The sequence below is a fragment of the Geotrypetes seraphini genome, chromosome 14 (genome assembly GCF_902459505.1).
Source record: "Geotrypetes seraphini chromosome 14, aGeoSer1.1, whole genome shotgun sequence".
NCBI lineage: Eukaryota > Metazoa > Chordata > Amphibia > Gymnophiona > Dermophiidae > Geotrypetes > Geotrypetes seraphini.
In genome coordinates this window covers 60,215,531-60,240,491 of record NC_047097.1, presented here as the reverse complement: position 1 = coordinate 60,240,491, position 24,961 = coordinate 60,215,531, and the positions used below count along the sequence as shown (strand labels likewise).

The following is a 24,961-nucleotide window of genomic DNA, read 5'->3' as shown; positions in this document are numbered from 1 at the left end:
CTACACAAGAGAGACAGACATACACCGAGTTAACTACTTATACAGAACTTTAGAAGTACACAGTTGAGAGGTGATGTGATGGCTAAATTCCCTACCTGAAGGAATGACAAAAGTATATCCTTGCTGCAGCTCAATGCGTTGGCACTCTGCTACCCGGTCACCCAAAAAAATGTCACCTTGCTTGCCTGACAGCAACCAGTTTTCATACATCTCCAGATTGTGCGTGGTTGGAGGGATCAGCCAAAATACCTATCAATTGAAAAGAAATAAATAGTGCACTAAAGTATCTTCAGTACTACATTTCATGGTAAGTTAATTACTCCCATCCAAAAAAATGATTATAGTACAAGTTAAAATTAAATTCATGCTACACAAAATTCCTTACAGTTTCAGACTGTCACATTTAACAGCAACCTTTCAAATTTTCTCAAAACAGTGTTCCAAACTTTAGATTTTCTCTTCCTTCTAAAATATTACCCCTTCTTAATAGTTTGTCTCTTTCTTTCCTTATCCCTCTATATTCAGTTCTATTCAGGAAGGTTATCATTTATAACTGCTTGTCTTCTCCTTTGTCATGCAGATCTCATTAGACAGCCCTTACTTTCATCTCTTTCATTATGATATATCAAATAAAGGCTGATCTTAGTTTCTCATCCAGAAGTTATCATGTAGAATGTCTTTCCTTATTTTCCATTTGATTTTTGTAAGAAAATCATATTTTATAATTTTCTCACATAAAAGACAACAGGAAACAGCTCCTTATTAAACTCCTTCTTACACTATTCTTTTGCCAATAGATATTAAAAAGTAGATCATGAGCCTCCTTGAATCTAGATGCTGTGTTCTTAGCAGCACAGAATGCAAGCAGAAACAGAATATGGAATCTTCCTTATGTATACAATTGCAGGAATGGGCAGCCCATAATTTTCCTGTTTTCACACCCCCCCCCACCCCCCAGGTTGTCTCTTCTGGAAAGAGCAGTGTCAAGAGTGCACACTCTTTGTAAAGAAGCATGCACCTTTTTTTAAAAACTACACACTGCAAAAGAAGGCCCACACTTCCTAAAGAATGCACTCTTCTCTCCCCCCCCCCAAATAATAGTGCCTGCATGTGTGAACCATCATGCACATGCTTCAGAAGTGGGTGAGAATCTCGTAGAGAGTGGAAGACAGAAGGCCTTGAGCATGCGCAGATGCTCAAGGCCCCGCAGGAGCCCAGCATAGAAAGATGGTAGAGGCGCTGATAAAGGACCGCAACATTGATCACCTTGACGGACATGGGCTGATGAGGACTAGCCAGCATGGTTTCAGCAAAGGCAGATCTTGTTTGACAAACTTGCTGCACTTCTTCGAGGGAGTAAACAGGCAGATAGACAAGGGCGACCCGGTCGACATTGTATATCTGGACTTTCAGAAGGCGTTCGACAAGGTTCCACATGAACGACTACTTCGAAAAATTGCAAGCCATGGAATTGAGGGTGAAATACTCATGGATTAAAAACTGACTGGAGCATAGGAAACAGAGAGTGGGGGTAAACAGACAATACTCAGATTGGAAGAACATCACTAGTAGAGTGCTGCAGGGCTCGGTGCTTGGACCCGTGCTCTTCAACATCTTTATAAACGATCTGGACATAGGTAAGACGAGCGCGGTAATTAAATTTGCGGACGATACGAAGTTATTCAGAGTAGTGAAGATGCAGGAGGATTGCGAAGATCTGCAATGTGACATAATCAGGCTCGAGGAATGGGCTTCAACATGGCAGATGAGGTTCAATGTGGATAAGTGTAAAGTGATGCATGTCGGTAACGAAAATCTCCTGCACAAATACAGGATGTCTGAGGCGGTACTTGGAGAGACCTCCCAGGAAAGGGACTTGGGAGTTCTGATCGACAAGTCGATGAAGCCGTCTGCGCAATTTGCGGAAGCAGCAAACAGAATGCTAGGAATGATAAAGAAGGGGATCACGAACAGATTGGTGAAGGTTATCATGCCACTGTACCGGGCCATGGTACGCTCTCACCTGGAGTACTGCGTACAGCACTGATCGCCATACATGAAGGACATGGTACTACCCAAAAGGGTCCAGAGAAAAGCAACTAAGATGGTTAAAAGGTTGGAGGAGCTGCCGTACAGCAAAAAATTAGAGAAATTGAGCCTTTTCTCCCTCAGAGGAGATTGAGAGGGGACATGATCAAAACATTCAAGGTACTGAAAGGGATAGACTTAGTAGACAAGGACAGGTTGTTCACCCTCTCCAAAGTAGGGAGAACAAGAGGGCACTCTCTAAAGTTGAAAGGGGATAGATTCCGTACAAACGTAAGGAAGTTCTTCTTCACCCAGAGAGTGGTGGAGAGCTGGAACGTTCTTCCGGAGTCTGTCATAGGGGAAAACACCCTCCAGGGATTCAAGGCAAAGCTAGATAAGTTCCTGCTGAACACGGACATATGGAAGTAGGGCTAATCTCAGTTAGGGTACTGGTCTTTGACCGGAGGGCCACCGCGTGAGCGGACTGCTGGGCATGATGGACCACTGGTCTGACCCAGCAGCGGCAATACTTATGTTCCTGCCTGAAGACGCCCAGCTGTGGTTGCCTCGGATGAACGCCCCTCCATCTGGCTTGTCCTGCTGCTGGGGCATCAAGGAGAGAACACTATATGCAACTGATAGTCTGTACGAGATGGGGAAAATCACAATGCGCTGCGTGCACCTTTTCTTTCTCTACATTGCCTCTTCGTACCTTGCCAGGTGTTTCTGGAGGTAAGTGTTTGGGAGTGGGCTGCGGGGGGGAGAGAAGCCAGTTCCTGGGATGGGGTGGTGTGGAACCGAGCAACACCAGTGGCCTCGGGGGGGGGGGGGGGGGTGTCTGTTTTTAGGATGTGGAACAAATCATCCAAGTTTCCCTTATTTCCTATGGGGAAACTCGCTTTGATATACGAGCATGCTTCTGAAACGAATTATGCTCACAAACCAAGGTATCACTGTACTTTTGAAACCAATAGGAGGAATTCTGCCAATTTTTCACTCAGAGAGTAGTTAAGCTCTGTAACGCATTTCCAGAGGTTGTGGTAAGAGCGGATAGCGTAGCTGGCTTTAAGAAAGGTTTGGACAATTTCCTGGAGGAAAAGTCCAAAGTCTGTTATTGAGAAAGACATGGGGTAAGCCACTGCTTGCCCTGGATTGGTAGCTTAGAATGTTGCTACTCTTTGGGTATTTGCCAGGTACTAGTGACCTGGATTGGCCACCATGAGAATGGATTACTGGGCTTGATGGACCTTTGGTCTGACCCAGTAAGGCTATTCTTATGTTCTTACTCATACCTAAGATTAAGCGAGTGAATGATGCTAGGTTTTGGGTTTTTTACAGCAATTACATGCATAATTTCTGTTACAGAATTGGCATTTAGCATCCAAATATTTAACTTTAGGTGACCTTTCTTGAATTTACGCTAATAGTGTGCATACTAAGAAAAGTGCACCCTCTTTAAGAAGAGTGCACACTTATTTACAAACCACACATTTTGTCTCAAATTACAGTCCATCCTTATAAAATAGCAGCCATTTATTAGAAATTATGCATACCTTCCCACCACGAAGGATATGATACCACACTGATGTGCCACCAAAGTCCACATGGAAATCCGTGTAGCAGCCCCTGACACTCATCAGGCAATACCTAAAGGAGGATTAAAAATGTTTAGGAAAGAGAAACCAAGAATAAAAATGAAGTGGTGAGAGAAAAGAAGGAAAACTCCATCACAACAGGAGATGATCCATCATACTGTCCAATAAAAGGAGAAGATTGCAATCTTTGGGCCATGGGCCTATCAAAGGATAGAAGTGCACCATGTGAGCTTATAACTTGAAGGGTATCATTCATTGCTACTCTCTGAATTACGGTTAAGTGTAATTTACCACATTTTGGTGATGAATATTAAGGAGTGCGAATTCTGTTCCAAAGGGTGCTGCACACAAACCAGTGCCACTTATTGCTATCCATTGAAGAAGGTGAACTGAAACTCACTTTTGCACTTTTGGATACTGCATGCCATGGATGGCATTAGTAGACTCAGTCTGCCTGTCCTTCAGGTGCCTTGGCCAGATGTTGTCTACCCAGTCAATAAGATCTACCTGTTAGAGGAGGGAGAAAACTCAATATTAGGAAACTCAGCTAATCCTAAAGGAGGTAATCATACACCAATATCCAGAAACTTGCAAAATATGTCTCATTTGGATGAGCACTCTTTCAAAGATTTTATTTAAAAAAAGTCATGTTTTGTTAAGTCCATCCTCTGAGTCTACAGTGTTACCTTATACCCTCATTGGACTCAATGCTAACTGGGAGGAGGGGGAAGAGGGCAGTATGCTCAACCTATTGCAATAATATCCACAAAATCCATCTAGCAGGTAGAAAGCAGAGTTGCTTATCTGTAACAAGGGTTCTCTGCAGACAAACAGGAGGAATACAGACAAATAAATGGGTGATGTCATCCTGACAGCTCTTTATGGAGATGCTCTTAAATAGCTCAGGCCCTTTGAGAGGCTTCCCTAAGCATGCACAAGGATTTCAGTGCTAACCCAGCTCCCTTCTCTTCTTTCCTGTCTATTTTATAGCTGGAGCTTCAATGTGAGGAAATAAGATGGGGAAATATCTATACCTCTGCCATATATGGAGAACCTTCATTATGGTAAGCAACTCCCCTTTCTCTGCTGTCAGGGAAAAAGAAGCCACAAATGGGTGACGTGACACAGCAGATGTGACACAGCAGAGATTGTAGGAAGGAAGTGTTGTATTGATTATGTAAAAGATGTTTTTAAGAACAGCTTGTCCAAATGCACCGGTCTTTCAGCGACAATGGCTCAAGACAGAAATGCCTGGTTAAAATGTGAACAGGGCGTTCTTTCATACTTTTTGAGGTTGTGTAAAGAAACATTTCTTCTGGAGATCAATACTAAGATGTTTGGAATGTGTATTCAAACTATTAATTTTACTCTTGAGTGTATCACTCTGGGCCAAGTGTCTCATATAGGTTTAAAAGATAAGGGTAGCTAAGTTTGGATAATGAAGATTTGTAATCTGAGGGAAAAAAGGTATATTATTTATTGTTTGTTTGATTATTAGGAATTTGTTAAACCGCCTCTTTCTGTCAAGCAGTTCAAAGCAGTTCACATAATAATAAAATTATATAGAAAATGAAGAGACAGGAAAGAAACATGATCATTCTATAGTAAAAGTAAAGTAAGCCCAACAGAAACCAGGATTTTATGTTGCACCTTCTTTCAGTGCTTTCAAGGTCTCTAGAATCTAGGAAACCAGAGAAAGAGAGGGCAATAATGGTTGAAGACACTGAGCTATCATGCAGTCACTGTGGGTAAGTGGACCATCCCAGCCCAGAGATGTGATAGAGATGCTGCTTTTGGTGCAATGGCAAAGGCAGCAGTATACTACAAAACTGGACACAAGGGGAGGCTCCTTCTCATTAGCACTGGCCCAACAGACTATATGACCTACTCCTGCTAGAACTCAAAGAGACACACCTTACTTTATAAGCACCGGAAGAGCTTTATTCAAGTCTCTGAGTCTAAGATTAAGAAGCCACATACTTAATCCACTAGGTGATTTCCCTTTTCATTTAATAACAGGACATATAGCTTATGGTTAAATTAACTTCCAGGTATTTGATTTATATTACCCTTCAATTTTGGCCTAAGGGAGTAGAACAGTGAAGTGTGGGGGGATGGGGGTTTAAAACTGAACAATGGAGATAGACTGGTTGATGCCACCCTATGGAGCTGTAAGAGTCAAATCTTCCCAGATATAACGAATGCTTTGTGCAAGTTTTCTACAAGCAGTCCTCTACCTTTTTCTGACAAAAGTCTGAAAAGTTGCAGGTTTGGATTTTGGGGATGGGTGGGGAGAGGGTCATCGATTTAAACATAAAATAGTGATGCAGTACATCTTTATATAAGGATGGTATGTGTTTGTCTGTTGGCTTTGTTGGTAATTTACTGAGATCACAAATAAAATGTTTGAAACAAGTATGAACAGAGGACACATTGCTGCTTTACAGATGGAAATCTGTCTGTGGAAATATGTAAGATTGCAGAGTTGGCCTTAGCCCTGAGGTAGTGGATTGAGATCTGTCCCAGGATGAGTAGGTTGGCTTGACTGTAACATAAAATTAATGCAACTCATTATCTAATTAGTATACATTTTGTCATGGCTGTTCCCTCCTTGCTTTGACTGAAGGAGACAAAGATGTGAAATTTTGTGAAGGTCTTTTCTGTATGTACATAGTAAAGCAGGATATGCCTGCAGTCCAGGATGTGGTTTCAAGAAGAAAACTAAAAACATCATCTGATGTGGATGAGAAACTCCCCTCTCTCTGTACAGCAGGTCAATAAGAAGGTCAAATCTATGCATAGGATCCAGAAGATTCCAGGAATTGAGAAGTTCCAACTTCCTCACTATTCCTCAGTGGTTGAGTCTGCTCTCAAAGAGATAAGAGTTCCTATACTCATTCCTGGGTGCTCCCGAGGAGGGAGGCTTGGACCTTGGAGTCTCTGAGGGACAACTTCTTCCAGAATGTTTTGCTCGCTTCCTGCATAGCTTCTTACCGCCCTCTCTATTCTATAGAAACTACCCTTGCTAGAGTCTCCAGTGACCTGCTCCTGGCCAAATCTAAAGGCCACCACTCTGTCCTGATCCTCCTTGATCTATTTGAAGCGTTTGACACTGTAGATCACTGCCTACTCATTGATACTGTCCTCGCTTGGATTTCAGGACTCTTATCTTGTGGTTGTTTTCCTCCTTTTCCTGTCACAATTTTAACGAATGCTCCTCCGCTGCCATTCTGCTATCAGTTGGCATACCTGAGGGCTCTGTCCTGGGACCTCTTCTTTTCTCCATCTACACTTCTTCCCTTGGAACGCTAATCTCCTCCCAGGAGATGAAGCAGAGATCCCTGATGCTGTGTAAGCAGAGAGGGAAAAACTGGTAGAAGGTATGGCTCCCTGCTGCTGAGTTCAAGTAGAAGGGGGTACCAGGGTTGTCTGGGCCACCGAGGAGCAACCAGAATCATGGTGGCATGGTCGGTCTTCAGCTTGACCAGCGTCTTTTGAATTATAGGAAATGGAGGAAACGCATATAGAAAGAGATTCGTCCAGTCCAGAAGAAAAGCATCTGCCTCGAGGCGATGAGGAGTGTACATCCTGGAGCAGAACTGAGGCAGTTTGAAGTTGTGGGGGGCTGCAAAGAGGTCTATCTGAGGCATCCCCCACTGAGAGAAAATGTGATGAAGGGGCGTGGAATGGAGGCTGCAGAAGACGACTCAAGTTGTCCGCTAAGGCATTGTCCGCCCCCTGAATGTAGACAGCTTTCAGAGCTTCCTGACAGAGGGAGGCAGACCCGTGCCTCCCTGTTTGTTGACATAATACATAGTGAACTGATTGTCCGTTTGAATGAGGACTACACGGTCATGAAGAAGATGCTGAAAAGCATTGAGAGCGTTGAAAATCGCCCTGAGTTCCAGCAGATTGATGTGACACTGATGATCCGTAGGGGTCCAATAGCCTTGAGTACGGAGACCATCTAGATGAGCCCCCCAAGCGTAAGTTGAAGAATTTGTCGTGAGAACTTTCTGATGAGGGAGTGTGTGAAAAAGTAAGCCTCTGGATAGATTGGAAGAGAGCATCCACTAACGAAGAGACTGTGTCAGAGCAGGAGTGACCTGGATGTGTTGAGTCAGAGGGTCGGAAACCTGCGTCCATTGAGATGCCAGGGTCCACTGAGGTGAAGTCTGACAAAAGAAGTCACGTATACTGTGGAAGCCATGTGACCCAGAAGAATCATCATGTGTCTCACCGAGATGGAAGGGCGACAGGACACTGAATGACAAAGATGGAGAAGAGCTTCCAGACGTTGAGGAAGGAATGCTCCGAGATGGACTGTGTCCAGAACAGCTCCGATGAATTGAAGAGTCGAGACGGCTGTAGATCGGATTTGGGAAAGTTGATTTCGAATCCCAGACTTTGCAGGAACCAGATAGCCCGCTGGGTCGCTACGACGGCTCCTTGAGACATGGAATCTTTGATGAGCCAGTCGTCGAGGTATGGAAATACTTGAAGACCATGGTTCCTGACAGCTGCAGCCACCACTACCAGGCACTTGGCGAATACTCTGGGAGACGAGGCCAGACCGAAAGGAAGTACACTGTATTGATAATGCAGATTTCCCACCCGAAATCTGAGATACTGACGGGAGGCCGGATGAATGGGAATGTGTGTGTAGGCCTCCTTGAGATCCAAAGAGCATAACCAGTCGCTCTGCTCGAGGAGGGGATAAAGAGATGCCAGGGTCAACATGCAAAATTTTTCTCTGACTAGAAATTTGTTGCGCACCCTGATATCCAAAATTGGTCTCAGATCGCCCGTCTTCTTCGGAACAAGGAAGTAGGGAGTAAAAACCCTTGTTCTGCTGAGCTAGAGGAACTGCTCGATAGCTTGAAGCTGAAGTAGGGCTTGGAGGATGTTCCGGAGAAACTTGATGGAAATGAAGAGAGTATCAGGCAGAGTACGGTACAGGGATTCAAACAGGGATTGGACGGATTCCTGAGGGATAGGGGGATCATGGGATACTGAGAGAGGTGCTGGGATGTAACACAGGTATAGAAAGCAAACCAAGTAATAAGTATAGAAATCCAACCAGGTCGTGCATGTGCAAGACCAGAGGGTTAAGACTTCGATGGGAAGATAAGACTCAATGGGAAACCAAGGTGGCAAGGGGGCCCCTTCTGGTGACTCAGACAGGCCGTGACCTGTTCGGGCCGCCGCGGGAGTGGACTGCTGGTTAAGATGGACCTGTGGTCTGACCCAGCGGAGGCACTGCTTATGTTCTTATGTTCTTATCTCTCCCGGATGATGGAAAGGATCCAGAGGTCGGTAGTAACCGTCGTCCACCGGTGGTAAAAATGGTGGAGATGACCTCCGATAGGGGGAAAAACGGGAAAGGGCAGAACGACGGAGGTCAAAAAGGCTGAGGAGCCTTAGGTACAGCAGACGGCTGAGGCTTTTGCTGCTTCTGTGGATGATGCCTCTTGACAGGCTGACGAGTAGCAGGAGCCTGCTTTGGTGGAAAACGCCGCTGATAGATTTGAGGAGGGCGTGTAGGTCCAGGAGGAGCTGGCTTCGGTTTCGGTCTGAGAATGGATGCAAAAGACTTCTCATGATCAGATAGTTTCTTGGTGGCTGCCTCGATGGACTCAAAAAGGTCATTGCCTGCACAAGGAACATTAGCCAGCCGGTCCTGCAGGTTAGGATCCATGTCGATAGTGCAAAGCCAAGCAAGACGTCGCATGGCTACAGAGCAAGCAGTTGCTCGAGCAGTTAACTCGAAAGCATCATAGGATGACTGGAGAAGATGCAGACGGAGTTGAGATAATGAAGCAATGACTTCTTAGAACTCAAGTGCATACGAGAGTCCAGATAAGGCATAAACTTTGGAAGAATGGAAAGAAAGAACTCAAAATAGGTGATGAAATGAAAATTATAGTTGAGGACTCTTGAGGTCATCATCGAATTCTGGTAGATGCGACGACCAAATCTGTCCATCGTTTTACCTTCCCGTCCTGGAGAGACAGTGGCATACACCTGGGAAGGATGAGATCTTTTCAAAGAAGATTCAACGAGAAGGTATTGGCGAGACAATTGAGTATTGTCAAAGCCCTTATGATGTATAGTCTTATACCTATAGTCCAGTTTGCCTGGAACAGCTGGAATGGTATAAGGAGTTTTCAGACAGCAGACAAAGGTTTGATCCAAAAGCTTATGGAGCGGAAGCCTGAGAGATTCAGCTGGAGGTTGAGGAAGATGCATGGTCTCGAGATATTCCTTGGAGAACTTCGAGCCAGTATCTAATTGTATATCCAAGTCAACTGCCATCTGACTAAGGAAAGATGAAAAGGAAAGTTGATCCGCTAAAGCCGTGCATCGAGAAGGACTCGAGGACGTCGAGGTAGCTTGGCCCAGCGAAGATGGAGACCTGGACGAAGAAATGGAAACCACCGGGTCCTCGAGGTTCGGAAGCGGAAGACTCGATGCAGGAAGTGGCGACAGCTGAAGAAAAGGCTGCTTGCGGTGAGGCGATGCATGCCTGGATGAATGCTTCGATGAGTGCCTCGATCTGTGATGCGAACTGTGCCTCAAAGCAGGCCTCAAGGATCAAGGAGAACGCGCCTCAGTTGAAGCCCCTAGAGAATGAATAGGGCTGGAGGCTGTGGAACGAAGCAGTGGAGTCTGAGAAGAGGAACCTCGATGCACTCGCAAAGACTCTGCTCCTTGTTTCGAGTGTGAGGGTTCCTGTTGAGACACTGGCAAAGAATCTGCTCCTTGCTGTCCGTGCCCAATTGCCAGACCAGACACTCGCAGAGACTCTGCTCCCTGCAAAGAGTGTGCATGAGACTGAGACATAGGAGGTGGCTCGATCTCAGTATGCCAAGGCTGGATTTGTGAGAAAAGCTTCGGCCCCATGGTAGTAAAGAGCTGAATGAACTGCTTCTCTAACAAAGTCTGGAATGAAGCCAGCAAGGATGGATCCGCGTCTCCAATGGGACCACCTGCACGGGCCTCGTGTTCCCTCGAGGCAGTGTGAGAGTGCTTGGACTTAGAAGCCTTAGGCACTTTAAGCACCACCGTGGGAATGGGCTGCTGCCCTATCTGACCTGAAGAGACAGAGGAAGGCATCACAGCAGGTGTCGAAGACAGAGCCAGTACAAACGAGGCAGGTTTGATGAGGCTCGGAGTGGAAGCTGTGGAAGCCGGAAGAGCTTCGGGTGAAGTCGAGGGCGAGGCATCCTTCGAAGACGAGAGTTCCATCGAAGACTCCATGCTGAAGAGCTGCTCCCACAAGATACAACGACGCTTAAAAGCACGAAACTAAAGTGTCGAGCAAGGCTGGCACGATTTCGGGAGATGTTGAGGCCCAAGACACCGAAAACAGCGTCGTTGAGGGTCCGTAAGGGAAATTGCGCGCTGGCACTTGGAACACTTTTTAAAACCGGTTGCATGGGCGTGGCTTTGAGCGCGCGAAATATGGACATGTGATCGTGTTACTCCGTTCCTCAGGCAGCGGTTTGTGATTATAAAATACCTTTTTGCTGAAGAAAATTCAATTTTTTGTGGTTCGGGTGTTGATTGAAGATGGCTAGTACATGCCAGGGGAAAATTGAGGCGGCTTTTGCGACTTCTGGTACAGCAAAACGCCTCAAGCAAGATCTGGCTGCAGCATCTAAAGCCCCACTTCCGGATGAAGAGGAAATAGGGAAGAAAGATATAATGGCTGAACTTAAAAAAATTTCAAAACAAATTCAAAAGAATGCGGAAAGCATTCAAGAAGTGAAAGAAGAGGTGTTAAACATAAATAGGCAGTTGGAGGCTGTGAATCAAAGAATGACCGTTTTAGAATCCAGAGTGGAACAGATGGAAATGACTGCAGTTCAAGCTAAGAAAGATAATAAAACTATAAAGGAATTACAGAAAAAGCAGTGGGCTCTCTACAACCCTCACAGCCGAGGGCTTAACCTGCTGGTCAAGACTACCAGTCCTGCTGCATAAGAGGGTAAATTAGCATAGTATCTTTCTTTATCTCTACCTTTCCTATCTGAATATGTTTTATGGAGTTCCTTTCTGTTTGTTACATTGTAAACCACTTAGGTCATGAAAATGAGGGAGCGGTACATCAAATTTCTAATAAACAAACAGTTTTGCTGGTCAATTACAATGGCTGGAGAATAGAGGAATGCCCTTCCTTACTCCTCTCCCTTTAGTTCCCTCCCCCTCTTCTCTTTTTTTTTGGGGGGGAATCTGATATTATACTTGAAGTACATTAATTCTATGTATTCCTATTTTTTGTAGAATGACATTACTATAAATAAAAATTTGGAAAAAAGAACACAAAAAAACCAACCTTTAATAAAACATTTAATCAGCAAAAAAATGAATGCTATTTCAGTTTTGTTTGCATTTCTGAAAAGGCAGGAAATGCTCCTTACACTAAGCAAGAATAGGAGAACAACCAGAAGGAATGTTTCAATATGAGAACCTAGCCCTCATTCCATTTTATATTAAATGGGGATTTCAAGAAATAAAGGGGTACGGAAAAAGCACAAAGGACAGAAGAGTTCTTACCGTTGCCGGCCTTTGTACCAGATTCTCCAGCTTTGTGTGGCTAAATTCCAGGCTGATAACATTGTACAGCTTGTCCCGTTCCTCCTCTGGGGTTTCATAATATTTAGCCCACTGAGACATAGACATCTCAATGCCCTTCTGTGTACTCACATCCATCACATCTACAATTCGTCGGCTCCCTGTCATAGGAAAATATGGTAGAAGATGGGAGGGAAAAATGGAAGAGTGAGAAAGAGAAAGAGCAAACACAATATGGCGTATTCATCAAAGGGCACCAACCTATTTAGATGTCCATAGGAATAATCAATTTTCAAAATAGAACTATAATTAATGAGTCTTTTGTGAGAGTGTATAGTTCAATTATTATCTTGAACGTGTATATTTCTAAACACCTTCAATGCCACCTCACTTCAAAAGATGTTCATATACAGACACTCAGAAGTGAGTACTAGGTGGTACACAGGAATATAAAAGCATCTTAGCAATTAGTGCGCACTAATCTGTTAGTGCCCCTTGATGAATTCTCTCCTAAGTGACATTGCCAGGGGATCAAATTAAAAAGAGTGGGTTACCAACATCATCATTCTGAGATCTATATGAATATGAAAGCAGAATCCACCTCAAGATGCAAAAATATGCAGCAAATATAATACTTACCCACAAACATCTTGACATCATTCACACTGAAGTTAGGATCTGGCATCCTTTCAACAAATGAGCAGGGAGAAGAGAGAAAGTTAATTAGGAATTAATTTGTATGTTCAGGACACACAGAACTGCTGAAATAATGGCACACTGCCTAAATATGGATAAGGAGATTAAAAAACAAACAAACCCTCCAAAACCCACACACACATTTTGTGATCCTTGTACTGATATATCTTCCTTTGTCTGTTGGTTTTACAACTAAGGTGATCATTTCTCTTCTGTACCTTTTAATTCTTTTCACACTTCACATAATACATGTACATCTCATGCCAAACAAATTTTCTTAAATATGTTCATTGAAAAGAATGCTAGATGGGTTGGGGTAGAAATGGAAATGGTTTATGATCTTTATTTTGCAGCAAATTGAAAGTCAGAAGAGTCTTGAATGTGTGTTTCTAGATTCCTTCCTATATGTGAGTTCATCTCCTGTCTTCTTTGGATTATTAGATATAGAACAGCAATAAGGCAGGCCAACAAAGACTGCGAGGATACACTTGCTAAAAAGGCAAAAGTACACTATGAGTAAAAGAACAGAGGTAGTCAACTGGGCCACCAAACTACAGGGGGAAAAAGGGACACTTAAGGAGGATAAAGGTCATATTGAAAAACTAAAGGATTTCTTACTTTGGGCTCCTTTTACGAAGCCACATTAGCAGCTTTATCGCACACAACTTTTTAGCGCGTGCTAACCCCTGCGCTAGCCAAAAACCTACCGCCTGCTCAAGAGGAGGCGGTAGCGGATAGCGCGGCCGGCAAATTAGCGCGCGTTAAACCGCTAACGTGACTTCATAAAAGGAATCCTTTGTGTTTTATGGCATAGAATAATGGGGAATCACTCGTGCCAAGCTTTGTAGGTGATAATCAGAAGAACAAATTAATAAAGCTGGAAAAAGTGCTAGAGTAGCAAACAGTTGCAAATCAAAGAAAGCTGACTATATTCACCTTAGAATTATAACAGAACTGAAATACAAAAAATTGCAGACATAGTAAATGACAGCAGATAAAGTCTACCCAGTACTGACCTTAGCTTCCAACTACTGGAGTTGCTGTTGAAGCTCCCTCCAGTCTACCCAAGCCATCTCCTTTGTGGGATTAAGACCGTGAAAGTTTGCCATTTGTATTCTAATTAGCGATCCTCTGTGTTCATCCCACACTTTTTGAATTCCATCACAGCATTCTTCTCCACCACATCCATTGGAAGGATATTCCAGGCATCCACCATCCTCTCCGTGAAACGAATTTCCTAATATTACTATTAAATCTACCACCCCTCAATCTCAATTTATTTCCTATAGTTTTACCAATTTTCCTTCTCTGGAAATGATTTGTCCTACATTAATACCTTTCAAATATTTAAATGTCTGTATTGAATCACTCATGTGCCTACTCTCCTCCAGAGTATAATTATTGAAGTCTTCTAGTCTCTTCTCATACTTCTTTTAGCACAAACCCCATATCATTTTTGTTGCTTTCCTCTGGACCGCTTCAAGACTCGATGCAATAGTGACCTGCAAGACCTGTTGGGATGCTGGCGGCTTTTAAGCTGGCTTACCCAATGGCACAATGTCCCCCGACGCTGACATCGATGCTTTCGATGTTGAAGGTTGCAATGTCATCTCAATATCCATACCAGTGCCGAACAACTTTTCTTGAAGCTTTCAACTTTTGATTGTACGTTTTTGCAGGGTAGAATACCCCACATAGGATTAGATACAGTGTTCAGGGCCAAGGCACTATAAATTGTATAGACTGGTTAAGTTTACTCATTGTACTAGTTTATTTATATTTACGAATCTAAAAAATTGCCGCTACAAGAGATTTTTTGATAGGACCTTGGCCTTTCAAGTGGGTAAAGCACAATCTTGGTTAGGTAATTTGATTCATCGAACTAAAAATCACACTGTTCTTTCAGGAAACTAGTAAAGACTTACTTGTTTAAGAAATTTTTCTCTGTTTAAGAACTATGCAATTATATTTGTCTTATGCTCACTGTATTTTTATCACTGATTGTCCAGTTCTTATTATCTGTAAACCGCCTGGAACTCTTCTGGGTGTTGGCGGTATAGAAAAATAATAATAATTTTATTAAACACCAACTATGTGGGTCAGTGATGGAAATTTGCCATTGGCACGTGCAACACTTTTTAAAACCAGTTAACAGCTGGGACATCAATGGAAAAACCTCAGCCAAATTAAATTCAATAGCTGAGGAAAAAGGAGAGGCTCGACGGGTGAAGCCCGTGAAGGAAGAACAGTGAGGGAAAAAATAACCTCAACTGTTAAAAGATTTTTTTTTTTTTTTAAATATACACAAATAAAACATGCATGAAATACGAGTATAAAGAATACTCATAAAATATACATGTGAGCGGGAAGGCAAGGCAAAAAAAATTGAACAACGTTCAAACACACAACTTCTTAGCTCCACGTGAAACTAAGATCTGAGGAGCTTCATACCTATGTCAGGCAGGAAGGAACTCGCGCATGCGCGGTGTGGGCTATCACAAACTTTCTGAAAGTCTTAAAGTGGCGATGCACTTTCAAAGTGTCCATACTGGAGTTCCATGGATGACGTCACCCTCATGTGAGAATATTCTGCCGGTTGTCTTGGGATAAAACTGTGTTTGGCATGCTCCACAAGGGACTCCATAAAAGTTATAGCCACATATCTCCTCAGGCACACCGGCCATGAAAAAATTTAGGCCACGATGCTGCCTAAATGAAAACAGTCCTGCATGCCCCCCACTTCAACCTGATTCCAGAACTCAGCTGATCAAGTAGAGCACCTCCCCTATCAGTCACTGGAATCTCTAGCTTACCTGCAGAGAAAAGTCCCAAACTACAATTTACCAAAAATCCTCCTGCTTTAAAAATGCTGGGCAAGAAAGAAGAGCCTGTTCTTTCTGTGTTTTTAAGGACAAAGAGAAGGAAACCCTTGTAATGAAAAAACTGGAGAAAGGGGAATAGGAAGGAGGGGAAGGAACTCTGAGCTATTTCCAATTTCAATTTAAGAGCTTAAATCTAATAAAAAGGCACCCCTTACTCAACTGGGTCCCTGTTATCCAACAGCCTAAGAGCTGTCCTTTCAACAGTTCAGAAGCTGCATAGTAAACCTACCACTATCTGTTGGAGACAGAGAAACACTTACGACCTAAAGCTGTATGGTGTCCTTATAGCACAGAGCTCACAAAAGTCTTCAGTCTATCTTCATCTGCAGGCTAACTAGCATAACCCACAGATTCTGGACTAGACTGGTAAAGACGCTAAGAAAAATAAGAGAACATAAGAATTGCCGCTGCTAGGTCAGACCTGTGGTCCATCGTGCCCAGCAGTCCGCTCCCGCGGCAGCCCTTAGGTCAAAAACCAGTGCCCTAACTGAGTCCAGCCCTACCTGCATATGTTCTGGTTTAGAAGGTACTTGTCTAACTTTTTCTTGAAACCCTGGAGGGTGTTTTCCCTTATAACAGCCTCCGGAAGAGCATTCCAGTTTTCCACAACCCTCTGGGTGAAGAATTCCTTACGTTCGTACGGAATCTATCCCCTTTTAACTTTAAAGAGTACCCTCTCGTTCTCCGTACCTTGGAAAGGGTGAACAACCTGTCCTTATCTACTAAGTCTATTCCCTTCATTATCTTGAATGTTTCAATCATGTCCCCTCTCAGTCTCCTCTTTTCAAGGGAAGCCCAGTTTCTCTAATCTTTCACTGTATGACAACTCCTCCAGCCCCTTAACCATTTTAGTCACTGTTCTCTGGACCCTTTCGAGTAGTACCATGTCCTTCTTTAAGTACAGCGACCAGTGCTGGACATAGTATTCCAGGTGAGGTCGCACCATGGCCCGGTATAGCGGCATGATGACCTCTCTATCATCTATTCGTGATCCCCTTCTTAATCATTCCTAGCATTCTGTTTGCCTTTTTCGCCACCACCGCTGCACATTGCGTGGATGGCTTCATCGACTTGTCAACCAGTATTCCCAGGTCTCTTTCCTGAGGGGGTCTCTCCGAGTACTGCCCCAGACATCTTGTATTCATGTATAAGATTTTTGTTACCGACATGCATCACCTTACACTTATCCACGTTAAACTTCATTTGCCATGTCGCAGCCCATTTTTCAAGCGTTTTTATATCAAGTTGTAGTTCTTTGCAATCCTCCTGTGTCCTTACTACTCTGAATAACTTTGTATCGTCTGCAAATTTAATCACCTCGTTCGTCGTTCCAATTTCCAGGTCGTTTATAAATATGTTAAAGAGCACGGGTCCAGCTCTTATTGGAGATTTTATCTAAAATACCTGATGCATGTCAGCACCTTTATGATATGCACAAGCCAATTCTGTGAGGATACTGTAACTCGATCAGGAATGGATGTAGGCATAGATTAACACAAGCAACTGCCTCAGCTCCAAATGTTCATAGGCAAAGTATTGACACCACTACCATGCTTTGATCTGGGTCCACTGTCACATCATTTTTTTATGCTCAGAGCACCATATCTGTAGCAGAAAACCAGCATACAGTGGCTCTACCCCTTGCACAGATTTCCATAATAATAGGAAACCCTGTATAAACACGAGGACTGACAAGCCCCATGTTTATAGATGAAGTTTCTGCTGCTACTGTGGTAACAGTGCTGCAGAATTTAAATAGTAGGTTTCAGAGAGAGGGACCTCCTCACCTGATCCCCAACTGTCTAGAGACATCTCTATTTTAAATTTGGCTCTGTTCATCCCAATGAAGCAGTTTTTTTATGCAGGCCAAAGGATTTTCTGAGCATGACTAAATATTTAGATTAGAATCAAGGTTGTGACTGGTCAAAGCAACAGTAAGAAAACAGTATGAAGAAACACATGATTAGGTAATGTTAGGCTGCAGTGACTAGGGGACCAGCCTCAAAAATGGTATATGTCTGCATTGTCATGTGACCATCTTTGGCTGCAACAAGTCATTTTCTTGTACCCAATAACCTGAATATCAAAAATTACCACCCACCTAAAAAAATTTTTAAATAAATAAAATCTGTCACATACAATGCAAAATCAACTCTGGTGGGAGCTGCAGTTCTAATTAAGTGCTCCAACTGTAAATAAAGCTGTAATCTTGTATCATTAAAAGGCACTAAATAAATCAATTTACTGTAAAGTGAAGGACTAACTGCTGCCTGAATTAATTCTGCATGCCCTCTACTGTGGGCTAGCAAGATGTTGCCTCCTCGCCAGTAGCCTTTATCAGGTTCTGTTTAGTGATAAGCTCTAACTGTAGCCTCTAAACTAAACTAAACCTTAGGTTTGTATACCGCGCCATCTCCGCAAGCGTAGAGCTCGTCACGGTTTACAGAGTTAGGATAGAAAGGAACTCCAATGAAGGGTTATAGGATAGGAACTAAGAGGGTATAGAGGGGCCAGGGTACCAGAGAGGGGGGAGGTGTTACATTTTTGAAAAGAGCCAAGTTTTCAGGTGTTTGCGAAAAAGTTGGAGGGAGCTTGAATTTCTAAGAGGGGATGTAAGGTTGTTCCAGAGTTCTGTGGTTCTAAAGGGGAGGGATGTTCCTAGTTTTCCTGCACGGGTTATACCTTTTGTAGAAGGGAATGATAGTTTTAATTTTTGGGAGGATCTGGTGGCATTAGGGTTTGAGGAATTCCGAAAGAGTGGAATAACGGGAGGAAGGATGCCATGTAGGATCTTGAAGGCTAAGCAGGCACATTTAAAGAGGACCCTGAAGGGTACTGGAAGCCAGTGAAGCTTGGACAGTGGTGGTGGTGGAGTGGTGAGACATGATCCAATTTGCTTTTTGCGAAAATAAGCTTAGCCGCGGCATTCTGAATCTGCTGAAGTCTATGGAGGTTTTTCTTAGTTAGGCTTAAGTAGATGGAGTTGCAATAATCCAATCTGGAGAGGATGGTGGATTGAACAAGGACGGCAAAGTGATATTGATGAAAGCAGGATCTCACTTTCCTCAGCATATGAAGGATAAAAAAGCATATGAAGGCTAAAAAATAAATCATAATAAAACTTTAGACGCTTACTTTATTCCAAGTCCATCGGCGCTAGTAAAGATGAGAGGATCCCTGAGGCCACTTCGCTGAATATATTCCATATTAAAATCTGACAGAAAACAGGTGTGAAAAAGAGAAAAGTCAGGGGAGGTTAAACATTTGTGACACATGTTTTGGGTTTTTTTTTAATTGAAAACTTAAGTGATTACTTCTGGGGGAATTCTGCACAAATATTCTGAAAAACTGCCCACAAATTCCACATTGTTTTTAATGTTTCTTTGCACAAAATTTCCCCATCATAAGTCCTGAACTTCCTTCCTGCCTTTTTCCCTCCTCAGGCTCAAGCTTTTCCAGTTTCATCTCACTCCAACTGCAGTTCTCTCTCCCTTTAACTCCCAGCAAGATCCCTAATTCTGCTCTGAAAGTCTTCTCTTGCTTGCAATAGCCCCACCTCTCATTCTCCCTCCCCTAGGGCACACACCCCTATCTCATTCTTTCTTCTCTTCCCCAGTTATCATTCTATTTCATGGCACACCTTAAAGTGATGCTTGAGCTTTATTATGTTCCATCAGGTGCGTGTGGGAAAGCAACAGCAGTGGTGAAGGGGCAAGCTACGCAATAGAATTGGGGTGGAGTGAGAGAGAGGGGGCAGGATACTCGATGGAATTGAGATGAGGCAGATGGTGGAAGTGGAGTAAAGGGAGAGAGAGAAGAGGGCAGACACTGGATGTCAGTGGGAAGGGGAGTGCTGAATGGAAGTGGAGATAGAGGGCATTTACTGGATGGCAGGAGTGGATAAAGAAAAAAGGCAACGTGCTGGATGGGGATGGGGGAAGAGGAAAGAGTTAGTGAAATACTGGAGGAGGTGAAGGAAAGGGGTGGAAGGATTGGATCGTAAGAAGAATTTAATCGAGGCAGAAAATAAAACGAGAAGGAAGACCAGGGAAGAAAATGAAAGGGAAGGAGACAGAGATACCGGTTCTGAGGGGAGGAAATGAGAAGAGCGAGACACTAAAAACCACAGGTGGGGAGGTACACTCATGTGCGACTTGTGGATTATTACCAAAAATCATGTTCTTTATAGAGAGGAGGGGATGTTAAAAAAGATTATCCCTGGGTGTCTTATATGCTAGGTATGCCACTGGTGGAATATGTTAGCTTTGGGGGAGTGAGGATGGGCAATGGCCTTGAACCCAAAGGGGTGGGCACTAAATTTTCTTCCTACCATGACTCCTTTCCAAATGCAAAATATAAATAAAGGCAATCCCCGGGTTAAGAATGAGTTACGTTTTTAAAGCTGTTCTTAAGTCGGATTTGTATGTAACTCAGAACTTGTAGATTTTAAATTTTTTGCTGTTTACCTCTGCTCCCAAATGACAAAAGGGCCAACTGTCCCTACCGGTGTTTCCTCTAAGGTACAGCATGTACAACCATGCATCATTCCTGAATCTGCTAAAGTGTAGGAGTCTATGCCACTGGAAATATTGCTCAGTGAAATCAAATGAAGCCGCAACCACATTCTTAAGTACGACTCATACAAGTCGGGTATCTATAACTCAGGGACTGCCTGTACCTAAGTTGGTGGGTTTCCCAAAGCCCTGCCAGCTGAAAATCTTTTCCCCCAGTCCGGCAGCCAGAACTCTTCAAGCTCTGCAGCTGGTGGCAGCTCAGAGACACTGCTGCTAGCTGCAGAGCTTGGGAGATTTCTGGCTGCCAGACTGAAGGAGGTAGTCTTCAACTGGCAGTGTTTTAGGATCTCCACCATCCAGAACAAGGGAGGCGGCTAAGTTTTGGTGGACCTGGGCCTTATGTATTTTCTTTCGGTACTGAACACACATCTGATTTTATTTCTTCGGTATTGTAATACTCGCTGAGTTTAATTTCTTAGGGTTCCCAGTTCAATTTATATTTGTGGTCTCTTTTTCGGTATTTGGTAAAGGTCAGTCTGTGTTTTGTGTGTGAATAAATCATTTAAAGTTGTTTTATGTGTGGTATTAATGGGAGGTAGGGATATCAGGGGGAGGGTGCAGAGAGAAAGGATCAGGGTCCCCCCGCCTCAATTTCTGTCCTGGGTCCCAGCATGTCTAAAACCAGCCCTGGTGCTCGGCAGACTTCAGGGCTTCCACACTCCACTGGCTTTATTATTCTTGATTATTAGGTGCATCAGTATCTGATGACTGAGTTTTTCAAAACTCTTTTATTGACAGATTTTTTGAAAGGTTTAGGGACAATAAAAACTAAAAAAAAAAAGAGAAAGAGAAAGAGAAAAGTCACAGTGTCGAAGATTTGACGTTCACCACGCAATCAATTCGGCCTTGTTTGAAACAGCTTACCTCAGTGGTGACTCGAGCTTTGAATCCTAGGTTAGAAAAACTTTCATCCCAAATTGACCACTTGGAAAGTCTGCTAGCTAAAACAACCAGGTGTACAGGAAAGCTAGAACGGTAAGTGTCCAATATAGAGTAATCAATGAATGTGATACTCCAAAATTAACATCTGTGGAATCACAGCTGTGTGACCACATGGCTAAAATAGACAATCTTGAAAATCAGTCCCATAGATGTAATCTGTGATTTGTGGACCTCCTCAAATATCTTCCTGAGCAAAAACTAAGTTCAGTGCTGGAAACATGGCTTTCAGCAGAATTTCAGTTTTCTCCTAGATCAGGATCACTATGCTTGGAGCACATGTATTGTGTGAGTAGGCCTCAAGATGGTTGATTAAGATCTTAGATTATATTAGCTGTGAATGGGCTAAGCAGTCACCTCCTGTCACTTCACCACCACCAGGTTCTGTGTTAAAAGTCCCCTCCCATCACCACATTGTCACATGGCAAAGTCTGCAGCCGATGTATGATGGTTTCGAAAAATGACCTTTCATACTCACTGGTTGCATAAACATTCACTAGTGCCAACGCCTGTCCATTAAGTGTGATGTATGCAATGATGTAACAACCCTTATCATCTGCCAATATAGTATGTTTTTGTAAATGTAACCCTTTCCTCACTAAAATAATTACCCCTGCTTTTTTGTTAGGAGAGGTGTTTTCAATATAATCACCACCCAACCACCATCTACACATCTTCCCGGGTCTCCTGCAGAAAGGCCAGATGAACCATAAGCCTATTCAACAGTTGTAAAATTTTGCTTTGTTTAATGGGAGACCCGATACCCCCCCACATTCCAAGACATAATTTTCAGCATTGTCCCCTGGAAAAACACTGGTCCACAGGCAACCCTATACCCCACCTAAGCCAAAAGGGCAGTCCAGCCTTCACCCCTCCAGCTAGCATCTTAGAATTAAGAACTAAAAAAAGAACAAAAACAAACCCACACACTCCACTCCATTCATACTGCTCCTGCTCTCCTACCACTGCAAATCCAACCCTCCCTCAACCCACACCACCCCCCTATCTGTCCCCAAAGACATTGAGGCTTCCCTATCCCCTAAGTTTCCCGTGTGCGCTTTATGAGCTAGTCACTCCAGTGCCTACTTTCCCCCAAAGCATACATAGATAATTAACAACTAATCCAAAATACAGCTATTAAAATCATCACTAATTCTAAGAAATACGACCATGCTTCTCCGTAATTGAAAAATGCCCATTGGCTCCCTATCATAGAATCACTTTCAAAGTTGCATTACTAACATTTAAAACACTTCAATCCAGAGAACCATCCTTCATTGATAAGTTACTTATCCCTCATACCCCACTTAGAATATAAGAACATAAGAATTGCCGCTACTGGGTCAGACCAGTGGTCCATCATGCCCAGCAGTCTGCTCACGCGGCGTCTCTCTGGCCCTCAGATCTTCTTCCCAAACTTACTTTTCGTGCCTATTCTTAATACATTTGGTACTCGCCGGGACTCCTGTTTTGCCATAACTGCTCCCCTCACTTGGAATGCTCTCCCCCTTACATTAGAGAAGAAGCAAGCCTAGATAAATTTAAAAGAGCTTTTAAAGCTTTTTTTATATAGAGACTCCTTTGAACAATGACCTAATCTCCTACTTTCCTCTCTCTTCATTCCGTGCAGATAATCAACAGTTTGAATAAAACTCCTACCCCCCCTCCCCTTTGTTCTATCCTTCTTTTTTGTTTTCTCTCCTTTACTATACCTTATTGTAGTTCACCCTTAGTCCTTTTGTGCCATGTTAGTCCGTTCTGTCTTTGTACCTGATAATATGTATTTTGTTGTGTACCCCCTGATTTTAAATATTTTGTGTAATCGCTTAGTATTACGATAGGCGATATATCAAATAACCATTAAACTTGAAACAAAAAGTGCAGTAACACAATCATATCCCACTGCTACAGTTCCTAAAATTTGAAACAAAGCACATGCCCCAACAACAAAGCTTTACACAGTAACGAAACACAAAAAGGAAAAGGTCCACAGCGAAGAGCAAGGTATTCCGGTGCTCCAAACGTTGCACTGGACCGACCTAAGCTCCCAAACCTCCAGGGTACCCCCAGAGAGGAAACAAAAACAGTATCAAAGAAAAGATCCTTCAGGTAACCAACTGGTGGGTCCGGTATGGTGCTGATAAAGTCCTTGGCCTGATGAACCTCCTCAAAGAAATGATCCTTGCCCTCCACCTGGATACGCAAATGGGCTGGGTAAAGTAGTGAAATTTAATTTTTTTTCTCTACCAGGGAAGTGCACAGGGGCGAAAACTCCCATCGCATTGCTGCCAAACTTGGTAGAATAGTCCTGGAAATACAGTATTCTCTGCTCTTCATAGTTGAAACGCCAGTATGTGTCACCCTTAGCACAGCTTGTTTATGGGCAAAATGTAGCATCTGTAGTACAATTGCATGAGACACCACCAGGTTTCTCTGGTCTTCTTTTCTGGTTCTTCTACATTTTTCACTGCTCTACATTCTTCAAAACAAGACCAGGTTCCTCCAAACTCACTTCCCTGGTATCAAAGATCGCTCCTGTCTCCACCTGTCCCTCTGGTTGCCACCAGGTCCTCTTTCACCCTCATGGGCCTTCTAGGTCTTCTGGCTGCTCCAGTACCATTATTTATTTATAACATTTATAACCTAAGCAGCTTACAAAAAATACATACAAACAAATTTTCAAATAACAAACACATAGCATACACATAAAAACACCATTCTATAAATTCATTACAGCATTACTCCCCAATCAATTAAAAGCTTCCATAAATAGTCGTTTTCAATACCTTTTTAAAATTTCTGAAAGTAATCTTAACAGTCTTGTCAATTTATTCCATAGCATTACTCCCACATCTGCTCTTATGTTTTCATAATGCATATTTACAAACCCATCCATTGACAAATGCATCATTCCCTCAGACCTTAATGATCTGAGAGGCTGATAAAGTGTCATCACTTGTGTCAAATACCAAGGGATCTTACAATGAATAACTTTAAATTCTCTCCCCCAAATCTTGCACTATAGATAATGAACACCAGCATCTCTGGTCCCTCCACCGATCACTTGCAAGTTACCATCAGTCAAGAGTCTTTAGTTCTTCTAGTTACTTCCCTCTGGGCCTTCTGCTGCTTCTGGTACCATTACAGGTCTCTCCGCTGGTTGCCATCAGTCCCGCCAGTTACCATCAGTCTAGGATCTCAAGCTCCTCTGACCACTTCCTCCACTTGCCAGTCATCTTCAGTCAACATATCACCGTACACAGGTTCCCCCCCCCATGGACCCTCCTATCACTGGTCACTCCCTGAAGACTCTCACTGAGGACACTCCCAGTCAGTCATTCAGTCTTCACTCCCCAAGGACTCTCCCAGTCCCTCACACTCTCCACCGGTCACTGCTGGTCATCAAGCTTGAGAACCTTTCGGTCATTTCAGCATTCTTTCCCTCGAGGATTGCCTAAGCTCCAGAAGGAGCTCTTGCTTTTCCCAGATTTTTGACCTGGACTCATTTTCTTGCTCTTTTCCACTCAGGGTGAGTAGAAAGCTCCCATGTGTCTTTGCAGCATCTGTATGCAAATGAGCTCCTTCTTCTAATGCGGAGACTTCCCTCTGCTGGCTGGTGATGGGATATAACACCTTGTCACAGTTGCAAAACTTCACAACTACATATATA

The 24,961-nt window shown here is 43.3% G+C and overlaps 1 protein-coding gene across 7 annotated transcripts in view; it reads right to left on the bottom strand.

Moving 5' to 3' along the window:
* Nucleotides 1–24,961, bottom strand: part of KDM2A (lysine demethylase 2A) — a 142,374-nt gene that overhangs the window by 95,657 nt on the left and 21,756 nt on the right. For 6 of the 7 annotated variants that reach the window (XM_033920117.1, XM_033920118.1, XM_033920114.1 and 3 more), the window contains exons 4-9: nucleotides 18,914–18,992; nucleotides 12,840–12,886; nucleotides 12,183–12,361; nucleotides 4,024–4,130; nucleotides 3,582–3,675; nucleotides 96–249 (exon numbers count right to left, since the gene is read on the bottom strand). In XM_033920117.1, coding sequence (XP_033776008.1) covers nucleotides 96–249; nucleotides 3,582–3,675; nucleotides 4,024–4,130; nucleotides 12,183–12,361; nucleotides 12,840–12,886; nucleotides 18,914–18,992 — 660 coding nt within the window. The remainder of the gene's footprint in view (nucleotides 1–95; nucleotides 250–3,581; nucleotides 3,676–4,023; nucleotides 4,131–12,182; nucleotides 12,362–12,839; nucleotides 12,887–18,913; nucleotides 18,993–24,961) is intronic. The other variant, XM_033920120.1, reaches the window with a different exon arrangement.